This window comes from Prinia subflava, chromosome 3 (assembly GCF_021018805.1).
Source record: "Prinia subflava isolate CZ2003 ecotype Zambia chromosome 3, Cam_Psub_1.2, whole genome shotgun sequence".
In the NCBI taxonomy this organism is placed as follows: domain Eukaryota; kingdom Metazoa; phylum Chordata; class Aves; order Passeriformes; family Cisticolidae; genus Prinia; species Prinia subflava.
In genome coordinates this window covers 17,337,919-17,348,913 of record NC_086249.1, presented here as the reverse complement: position 1 = coordinate 17,348,913, position 10,995 = coordinate 17,337,919, and the positions used below count along the sequence as shown (strand labels likewise).

Genomic DNA, 10,995 nt, shown 5'->3' with positions numbered 1-10,995 from the left:
AGCGCCGGCCCCTGTCGTGGAGGAGGAGGAAGGGGAGGGGAGAGGGAGGGACCGAGAAGTTTCTAGAGCGGGCGCCGGGCTGCCGCAAAGCGCCCGGCCGTGCCAGGGGCCGGGGTGAACGTGTGCGTCGGCCCTGGGGGCGGAGAGGACGGCGGGGGTAAGGCTGCCGCCTGGCCGCGTTACGCTCCGGGGTGGTGGGGGCGAAGGAGAAGAAGAGGAGGAGGAAGAAGAGCTTATTTATGACAGGATAGAGGGCGCGCTTTTACGGCGCCGAGCTTGCTGGGCAGGTGTGCCCACCTCTCGATGGTGATGCAGGGCAGCCCGGCCCGGCAGCGAGGAGGAGCTGCTGCGTCTTGCCCTTACAGCTTTACTGTAAGCTGCATTAATAATAAAAGTAACCCGTCTGAGCCCTCAGTTCTAGCAACCCTGTGCAGATGCATGGCTTATATTCTTTTTACCCACCACGCGGTACTGGGTGGTCCCGGGAAAGGCAGTCCAAGTGGGCACAGAAGCACCGTGCCGACAGCGATCATGCAGCCCGGGAAGCTCGGGCATCCCTTGATTGGGGTCCCATTAGGAGCCGTGTGCTTGAAAACCATTTGTTACCCACGATCAGGAAAGGTAAAGACATGCTTAGGGCATAGAGTGTAAGCTCTGTGGCTTACCCGTCTCTATCCATTCGGATAAAGTAGCACCGATTTGTGCATCAACATGCTGCTGGAGTATTTAGAGATGCATAAATAGAAATAGGTGCTCCCTCTTAATATGAAGAACATTAGTACAAATGTGTAGGAATTAGCAGACCGGACTAATTTTGGACTAGTCAGCAGCTGTACATGCCTCACGGGTGGTATAGTACGTTTGGCCAAATCATTTGCAAAATCCAATTATGTAAAAACAGGCTAGAACCGTACGCATCACCCTCGCCATAAATAAGGAAAGCGAAAGTGTTAAATGGGCTCAACCTTCCCCAGCAAGCCTTGAACACCCGCCCCCGGCCACGCAGCTTTGCCCACTCCTCGCACAGGGCGAACCCTTTCCCGGCTGTTCTTGAACTTTCCTCCCCGCCCGCTCCCTGCGCTCTCCCGGAGGGCGCGGGGCCGGCGCGGCGCAGCTCCGCCCGCAGCTCCGCTCCCGAGCGGCGCCGGGGCCGCGCCCCCGGGAAGGGCCGGGCGGCGGGAGCAGCGCCGAGCCGCCCGCTCCCGGGAAGGGCCGGGCGGCGGGAGCAGCGCCGAGCCGCCCGCTCCCGGGAAGGGCCGGGCGGCGGGAGCAGCGCCGAGCCGCCCGCTCCCGGGAAGGGCCGGGCGGCGGGAGCAGCGCCGAGCCGCCCGCTCCCGGGAAGGGCCGGGCGGCGGGAGCAGCGCCGAGCCGCCCGCTCCCGGGAAGGGCCGGGCGGCGGGAGCAGCGCCGAGCCGCCCGCTCCCGGGAAGGGCCGGGCGGCGGGAGCAGCGCCGAGCCGCCCGCTCCCGGGAAGGGCCGGGCGGCGGGAGCAGCGCCGAGCCGCCCGCTCCCGGTGCGCCCGCCGCGCTTGCTGCTTGCTGTCCAGCGTGGTGCTTGAGCGTTCAGTAACAAAAGCGGTGACCGTGTGTGTGAAAGGAGGCTCGCAGGCGGGCGCGCAGTCTCCGGGGCTGCCTTTCCAAGCCGCATTGCCGTCTCGCGGCGCTTCCAACGCAGATCCCTGGAGTGGGAGTCTGCTCGGGGAGGGTACGGGCTGCGGCTGGCCTGACCGGAGCTGCTCCGTTCCCCCATAAAGCTGTGTCTGTGCCCGGTGCGCACCGACTCCGGCAGCCTGAGGTGGGCTCTGCCGGTGCCAGAGGAAAGCAGTAGCAAAAGGGACTGAAAGAACTTGTAATTACTGTGGCAGCTGGGTGTAAACTGCAAAATCTACAGGCTTCCCCTGAGAAAGAACATGCTTTTCAACCCCTTGCAAACGTGCACTTTAGTTTACTTTCGAACTGAGTAAGGAGGGAGAAGGCAGAGAAGGAAAGGATTGCGATTTCTGCGTGCATTTGGTCTAGAAGCTTCTAGCTGCTCTCAGTTTGCAATTTAACATGGATATGAGTTATTTGATTGCAGATTAGATCTGTAGGAGGTACAAAGCTGGTTCTGTGCAGACTCTAGACCTTGATGCACTGAGGAACACGGAAAGAAGCATCTAAGTTGGTTCTGGTCCAGCAGGTCTAGCAGGTCTTGTTGGGGGAGGCACAGCAAAAATACAGGAGATAATTCTTCATCTAATGAGTCTGTAGGGTGCTAAATTTACAATCTCCAGTCAGCATTAGCACACGAGTTCTCCTACGCTCTCAATTCAGCTGACATTTTTTTTCATCTAAATTTTCTAATAATAAACCAACTATATGTTGGTTTAAAATAAATCTTTGCAGGTCATTCTGTCTTATGTTTGGCAAAGAAGTTTCTGTTTGGGACTGGTACTTTTTCAGCTGTGTGTTTTCTACTTCATAATCCAGCATTTAAAAATCGCAGTATGTGTAATTGGTGCCAAATTATCTACAACTGCCAAACATGCTAGAACCAAGTTTAATAAAATGATAAATAGTAGAAAGGAAAGGAGATCTTTTAGTGGAGATCATTTAAAGATGTTGTACAGCTCATATTTCCAGCCATCCCCTAGTTTTCAACACAGCAGCGCAAGCCCTTACATAAGTAATTTAAAGTATTGCAAGTTGTGCTCCTTAGTAACTTTTCAAAGACTGTTTAGATACTGTCTGAGGGCCTCTCTGAAGGGCTCTGTGTGCAGGGCTTTATGGAAAAGGCGACAGAGACAGCAGCAAAACGACAGTGAGTGTCTGGGGAGATGTCAGCACCATAATGCTTTCAGTAGGGTATGGATGGAGGGGATGCAAGTCAGAACAGTCTCTTTTTTAAGACTCTTCTAAGGCCTGCTTGTAGTACCACAGCATTGTAAAGGTGCCTCGTGTCAGGCCTGTTCTCAGAAGATACAAAGAAAAGATTGTGCAGACACAAAGGAAAGATTTCAGAACTTGATGGGTACGCTTAGGTGAAGAGAAAATGAAAAAAATTGGCAATAGCTTTCAGGCAAAGCAGAAGACAAGTGAGATGATTGCCTAAAGCAGCAGAGAACATTCCGAGCAGGAAAATGTCCTGAAAAAACAACAAATTCCATCAAGAGTCTGGAACAGACTCCTAGGACATGAAGCCAACCTAAAGCTGGTCGGCAACACACTAGATTTAGGAATAGGTTTATGTAAAGAATTGCTGAAGATAACAAGGCTTGGACTGAAAAGATGGCATAAGGCAACACAGCTCAAACATAGCTTTATCAACAGGTCCTACACAGGCAAGGGTGGGACTCAAGGTGGCCTAAAGCCCACCAGGAAGGGAGGCCCCTTGGGGTGCTGTCAAAGCTTTGTTGGCTTCCCAGGTATGCCATGGCTGCAGTCACTGTGCTGTGTGGGTGGACCAAAGCCCCACCGTGACACGCTGAGGCCTGGAAGTTCCCTTGCCCAGCTGTGCTGATCGTGCTGGCACCGCAGACTCCCGGGAACGGGGAAAAGAAGTGAGGAATGCGTGTCTGTACAAGCTCAAAGATGACATTTCGAGATAACGGCAAACTGAGTAACCAAAAAAGGAGTGACCCTGACTATTCATTTGTGATTGGAACAGGAACTGAAACCACGCTCATCAAGAGCACTGGGTTCACGCTTGATTGGCTTGACAGGGCCGAGCACAGGGTGTAAGAAAGGAATAAAGGCAGAAGCCACACATTCTGTGTTAGCTGGCACTGGCCACCTGGCAGGTGGACAGACAGCCAGACATCAACAGGGACACCCTGATGCCAGCGGCCAGGGAACAAGAAGCCCAACCCAGCGTGGCTTGAGTGCGGTGAGGACCTTCCTGGGGAAACTAATACAAAAAAAGATAGCTCATACACCATGGGCAACAGCGATAATTTGTGCACCCACATTATTTGAAGTAAGGCTTTAAAACATAGATTGGTTTTAACAAAGGGTTAAGTAAACTCATTAGGTTTTTTTTTACTTAGCATACATTTCTTCTGAGGGATTGTTTGGTTGCTGTCGAAATCCCAAGGAAACCCCAGATGCTCATCTGTTGATGTGTCACACTTATACTGAGCTGGAAAAGAATGTGACTTAATAGATCAGGGACAGCTTTAATTATTTCTGTTTGCTGCATCATAAAATACAACAGTGATAAGGAGGAAGCAATGCTCAGTTTATGGAATTGCGCATTTTTTTGTTGCAATAAGCAGTGCTGCCATTGAAGTCTGCAGTAGGGCACAAACCTTCTTCAGTCTGATCCTACACTCGTATTTTGTGATAGATTATTAAGCTGCCCATCACCTGAGTTATGCCCTACCTGTTCTTCAGTCTCAGCTTCACTGAGCTGTCCCAGTATCCCTGCTTTCCCTTGCTCCCGCATGTGCCATCCTTTTAGTTTGGGAGGGATAACGTTGTTGTTTTTCCATATTCATGGCCACATCACTGCGGACTGCAGTAGATTGGCATGGCCCACACACAAAGACCATCAGAGCTCTTTTCTGCTCCTTTTCAAATGAAAGCAGCGGTGTTCACTCATCCTCTGCTTTAAAACCGAGCAACATTTACAGGGGAGTGATCTGAGCTGTTACACAGCAGGCATGTAAATGAGACTCAACCCTTCCAGCACCAGACTGGAAAAGAGCTCTGTGGCTGCATTTCCTGGGGATTTCTGAGCTGCTCAGCTCCCTGTTCACCAATAGATGTCAACGCTTTTCTAAAATTATGGGCCGTGGGGCTTACAATTAGGCAAGGTCTCATTTTTAAAAATTGTTCTCTAGGAAGGTTCTGATTTCTTCTGTGCTTCTGTACACTCATTTCTATTATTTGGTGATTTCATTTATGTGACATATGCTGTCCTTTTTAGATCTCGGGTGTAGATTTTCAAAAATACTAAACAGCACTTGTTTGCATAGACATCTCTTCTGATTCAGTCTTTATCAATTATAGCTCATTAGCTAACTTTCAACTCATAGAAATTTAGTAAAAATAATTATAATTAAGATATTATTTACCTTTCCAAATGCAAAATTAATTAAAAAATATCCAATCATGTTCCATCAGTTGCTTTCATTTTTTTCTTTCCTTGCCTTGAAAGCAATTAAGATTAATGGACAAGTGTATGTTTAGATATTCAGATTTTCTATTTCTTTGTGTGCCGTTAGCCAGTGAGAGTACCCTAACGTGTGCATGGTAACACCACCAGAAAGGATGGGCAATTCATGTTGTTTTTTGCTTAAACCACTGCAATATTTTACTAGGCTTAGAAATTGTAATGTTTTATAATCTATTGCTGTGAAGTACCACATGAAAATAATGCCAATTACAGTAATTACACAGTAATGGTAATTGTGTGATTGATTCTGCTGCACTTTTAGTAAAAAATCCTTGGTTTTTAGTCTTTATTAATTTTCAGTCTGTTCCCTAATAACTCTTAGGACTGTCATTGTTAAAAATAAATAAATACCTGCAGTAGCTTCCTTTGGTTTCTTGATCTAATTTTAGAGTTCTCATTAATTTGCAACCTAATCTACTTTTCCTTTGGCTCTATTTCCCTTAGACGTATTTAACTTGAGGGGTTTTTTTTCTTTCATTATGTAACTCTGGAAAGGTTTTCTTAATGTATTTTTTTCCTAATTTTGCGTTTCCTGTGCAAGCTTTCTTGCTTGGCTTCCTCCCACTTCTCCATCCCTTTTCTCCAGCTGTGTCAGAGGAAGGTCAGATTGGATATTAGGACTATTACAGTGTCTCACTACTGTTAATATAAAAAATTTCTTCCTTATAGCCAAATCTACAAAATCCAAATCTACCCTCTTTCAGTTTAAAACCTTATTGCTGATGAACAGACAATGAAAATGAGTATTTTTGTCTCTTCAGCAAATGCCAAACATCAGCATTCCTCTCCTTGCTCAATTTGTTGATAAACACAGGAAAAAGCAAGAGTCCACCAATTCCTTACTGCTCACAGATTTTGCAACATTCTTGATTCTTAGTTACTGTGCAGACAGCTAGATTGCAAATCTGAAAGAGAGGAAAGACTGGAAAACCCCTGGGCCCACCCTAATGAGGAGGAACAGAAATCCAAATTATTTAGCCAAATCCCTAGAAATGGTGTATCTCACTCACTTAGGCTGCCTCTGTTCTGAACAGGTGAGATATCTCAGTGCCTGTCTTGCCTCTTTTGTCCTATACTTCACAGATACTGCACAATCCCATAATTTTTACTCATGGAGGTCCTCCCATGTTTTGTAGGGACCTTAAAGACTCACCTGAAAATGACTGACCACTTACTCAAAATCTGTTCCCATATTCAGCCTCAGAGCTTGCCCAGGTCTTCTGTATCACAGATATTCTTCCTGAGTGGATCAAGGAGTATTCCTTCCTTTGAATCATATATCTTTTGCCTGTGTGTGATGGCTTTGGGACAGCATATGATGGAATCTTAAGTCTGCATTTACTGAAACCCAGTTACCTTCCCATCACATTTTTTGTCCCTTTTCCAGGGACAGAAGAAAGACCAGGGTAGATTTAATCATTTGGCATGTTTTTTTAAATGTTTGCTCCAATACCTACTCTCACAGTGTTCTCAGTTCTGTGGGGAGTAGGAACTCCCTGGAGGTGAGAGGTGGAAGGGGCAGGAGGGAAGACGAGGAATTCAGAATCTTTGTCTCGAGATACTATCATGGAGAATTTTTACGTCCACGTTAAGAGGGGAGGCAGCTAGGAGCCAAGACCTTCCTCTTCCTTCTGTGCGGGCCCAGGTCTAGTGGTTGTTTCCTCCTACCTGATGTGAGAGACAGCCAGCTCAGTCTTCTGCAGATTCCTTCAGTTCTTCAATTCTTGTTAGACATGGATGTTCTCTGTTCCTGCGGAGTTTTCTCCCTTCTCTCTCTAGAAAGAGGAGATCATCTGTAGTTGTGTCTGTCTGGGGTCTGATGTGTGCACTTCTTCACTCTGAAATGCTTAATACAATTGAAATGAAAAAAACGTGTTTACATAGGAATTGGGAATTCTGTGACATGGTCACTATTGCTTTCAGTCAAGAGTTAAAATCCTTTCCAAAATGGCCACACCTTGTTTTGGATAAATGGCAGGGAGCAGGAGTGTTCCTAGGTAAAGAGAGTAGGATGTTAGCTTTCAGATCCTATGATAAGAAGAAAGGTGGGGGCTAAGACGTTTGCTGATCTTACCATCAAACCTAGTCTTGTGGTTTGTTCCCATGTAGAATAACTGGGGGACAATCCCAAGCACAAGTACAGGCTGGGTGGAGAAATAATTGAGAGCAGCCCTGCCAAGGAGGACTTGAGGGTGTTGGTTTGACCCGAAGTTTGACATGACCTGGCAATGTACATTCACAGCCTAGAAAACCAACCGTGCCCTGGGCTGCATCCAAAGCAGCATGAACAGCAAGACAAGGGAGGGAATTCTGCCCCTCTGCTCTTGTGAGACCCTGCCTGGGGTGATGCATCCAGCTCTGGTGTTCCTGGTAGAAGGAAAACACACCTCTTGGAACAAGTCCAGAGGAGGCCACCATGATGGTCAGAGGGCTGGAGCACCTCTCCTATGGAGACAGGCTGAGAGAGCTGGGGTTGTTCAGCCTGGGAGAAGGCTCCAGGGGCACCTTAGAGCCCCTTCCAGTATCTAAAGGGGCTACAAGAGAGCTGGAGAGGGACTTATTGTGAGAGCATGTAGTGACAGGACAAGGGGGAATGGCTTGAAAGAGGGCAGGTTTAGATTAGATGTTAGGAAGAAATTCTCTACTGAGGATGTAAGACATGGTCGCAGAAGCTTCTCTCTGCCGAGAGAAGCTGTGGATGCCCCATCCCTGGAAAAGTTCAAGGCCAGGTTGAGTGGGGCTTTGAGCACCAGAAAAGTGTCCCTGCCCATGGCAAAAGGTGTAAAACTATATGTTCTTTAAAGTCCCTTCCAACCCAAACCATTCAGTAGTCTCTCTGATTCTATAATTTGAGTTGTTGAAACTATCCACCTGCTTTTTGTCTCCCCTGCACCATGGTTAGCGTGTCAGTGTAGGTACATTAGTATCAAATCCACAGAAACCACCAAAAAATCTTCAGTATTTTCCAAGGCTGTGTTTCTGCTTTGCTGTGTGATTTGTAGTTAAAGACCCTAAAGCACTTAGACCTCGTATTTGCCTTTACATGCAGGGCTTCTTCAAACCCAGGGACACAAAGCTGGGATTCAGACTAAGCCAGCAATCAAGCACTAGGTTACTGGGCAGTGTAGTTTTTATCCTATGTTAATTAGCAGCTTTAACTCATGAATCACATGCAAAACAATAGTGGAATCCCATGATAGTTTTGGTGAAAAACAGAGCTTCCAGGCATGATCAGAGAGGATAAGCAATATTGTCATTCTAGATTAGGTTGCTGTTTCTAAGCACCCTGGGGCTTGTGCCAAATCTGGATCAAGGATGCAGCTTCTCCAGGACTTGCCATTTTCTTGTGTTTGGATGAGAAGGGCTTGCTTTCAGGGTAGCCAGTCATGAAGTGTGTGTGAAGCCTGGTGTTGGCATGGGATGCTGCCAGGGAAAGATCCACACCCTTTCAGAGCAGCTCCTTCCCTTGCCATAAGTGTTGTGCTCAAAGTCACTCTTCTGAATCGTGAATGACACAAACTGGGTGGGACTGGGTCATACTCTCATACCTCAAAGCCTTCCTGTTTGCACAGCTACAGCTGCCCCAGCCCAGCAGGAGACAACTTCAGGGAAAAGCTGAGCCAAACTTTCTCACCAAGGGAGCCTTAACAGAGCCCATGTCACTCACAGACCTCAAAGGGCTTGGCAATCGAGGTCAGTATACTCTCCTTACTTCACAGGTAAGGGTTAGGGTTAGGGTTAGTTAGGGTTAGGGTTAGGGTTGGTTAGGCTTAGGCTTAGTCTTAGGCTTAGGCTTAGTCTTAGGCTTAGGCTTAGGTTTAGGCTTAGGGTTCACAGGTGGGAAAACAGAGAAAACAAAGCTATGGGAAAGGGAAATAATTTTATTTAGATTGTAAAAGACTTTGGATGAGGGAACCAGGGCGTGAATCTCCTGTGCCCAGACATGCTCTCCTGGGTACTGTGTGCTTTAAACTGACAGTTATTGCAGGGAATCTGATCATCTCCATCATTTCTGCTGATTCTCCTCCTCCTCACGGCACCTCCTAATACTAAGCATGGGTTTATAGTGCCTAAATGGAGGTAGAAAAGTACAACTTTGGAATACCATGTTGCAGCAACAGCATGTAGCTCTGTACATAACCAATTAGAAGCTAAAATGTGAACTGCATGTTTATGGATTGTGTTGATACAGTATTTTCATTTTCTGGGTGTTCCTGTGTAAACTACCTCTACCATACAAGTTCCTAGTAGACTTCCTGGAGCCTCTGGCACTCTCCCTCTTCAAATAAACTGTTAATGGGAAAGTGAATACCTTTATTTCCCTGTTTTCCTCCATTGTGCCTAGCAGAATTTGTTGAAACAGCCACTTTATCTCCATAATCATGGTATACTTGTCACTTCTATTTATATGTGTCAATAGTGTGATAACAAAGCTAAACAAGCAAACAAACAAAACAACAAACAAGCCAAATCCCCAAAAAAGTTGTATCCACAAACCTGACTCTTTGTTTGGAGTTCCTGCTAGACAACAACAACAAAAAATGCTCTGGGGGGTTGGTACAGCTGTTCCTTATTGCTGAACTTTACTGTAATGGATGTTGTTCTTCTGTCCACCAGACAGCAGTGTCTTGGAGATGAAGCCCTGTGCCACCTACGAGCTGTTAGTGGATGGTGTGGGGCCATGGGACTTCACTGGAGGTTTTGTTCCCTGTGAGCTGCTCCTTGTTGGAGAGGACGCCTACCCTGTGCTCCTGAGCGCTAAGAAGCAGGTCCTGATTGCTGTTTCCCAGTATGGGAAGGGCCGGATGGTGGTCGTTTCCCATGAAGGAATCCTGAAGAGCCCCAAGTTCTCCCAGTTCCTCAGAAATGCCTTGGAGTGGCTCAAGCCTTGCCCCGAGGCCCTGGTTGGGGTTCATCCTCGGCTGGATTCCCTGTCCCAGGTGCTGCTCGGGGCTGGCACCCGAGTGCAGGTGGGAGCGGGGCCCAGCCCATCCATGGGGGTGTTCTGTATGGACGCCTACGACAGCTCCCAGGCCAAAGGCATCGTGGACTTTGTCAAAGGGGGTGGGGGGCTGCTTGTTGGAGGCCAAGCCTGGTACTGGGCGAGTCAGCACGGCAAGGAGAAGGTGCTGTTCGAATTCCCTGGGAACCAGGTGACCAGCGTGGCTGGCGTGTACTTCACAGGAAACACCGTGGAAAAAGGCATCTTCAAAGTGGCCAAGAAGATTCCCAAGATCCCATTAGTTGTTCCGTGAGTATCTGAACTGCTCTCTCTTTAAACCACCAGTGAGGTTATGCAAGTGAGTTGTTTGTAGAAGATTTGGGAGGTGAGAGGTGAGGGTGATGGTGAATACTGGTTCTTTCATAACCAGGATGGAATTGTTGCCTTCCAACTTAAAGGGGACCTTCCCATTCTTTGGAATTGGAAAGAATGCTGTTTCCAACTGCTTCCAGGGAAGTAGGACCAGGTCCAGGGAATCCATTCTAAGAGAAAGAAATGAGAGGAGCCATCTTTTAGAGCAGCCTGCCTGGTAAAGTTTACCTGAGTGAAAAGCAGCGAAACAGGGACAGGAGGAGGAACTCCTCTCCCTCTCCTCACACATCTCTACATTTAGGGCAACTTTCCCACAGCTGCAAACCAGGCTGGAGATGAAGCAGCAGGCCAGCCCTCTGGGCCAGGCTCTGTCTGACAGCTGCTAAACCTGTTTAGCCTGTCCCTTGCAGGAATTTGCTTCTGCCGGTAAGCCCCTGGAGCTGGCAAGAGGCTGGGTGCCTCCTCCCTTCTCAGCTTCTGACACAGGCTGTGGGCAAGAAATCTCAGTGCTCCCAGTTTGTTTGGGA

General features: G+C 47.9%; 1 protein-coding gene across 3 annotated transcripts in view; it reads left to right on the top strand.

Annotated features, from left to right (window-relative positions):
• The first annotated feature begins 38 nt into the window (after positions 1–38).
• Positions 39–10,995, top strand: part of TCAF2 (TRPM8 channel associated factor 2) — a 29,635-nt gene continuing 18,678 nt past the window's right edge. For 2 of the 3 annotated variants that reach the window (XM_063394089.1, XM_063394087.1), the window contains exons 1-3: positions 39–157; positions 8,727–8,847; positions 9,772–10,405. In XM_063394089.1, the coding sequence (XP_063250159.1) occupies positions 8,811–8,847; positions 9,772–10,405 (671 nt within the window). In that variant the 5' untranslated portion in view covers positions 39–157; positions 8,727–8,810. The remainder of the gene's footprint in view (positions 158–8,726; positions 8,848–9,771; positions 10,406–10,995) is intronic. The other variant, XM_063394088.1, reaches the window with a different exon arrangement.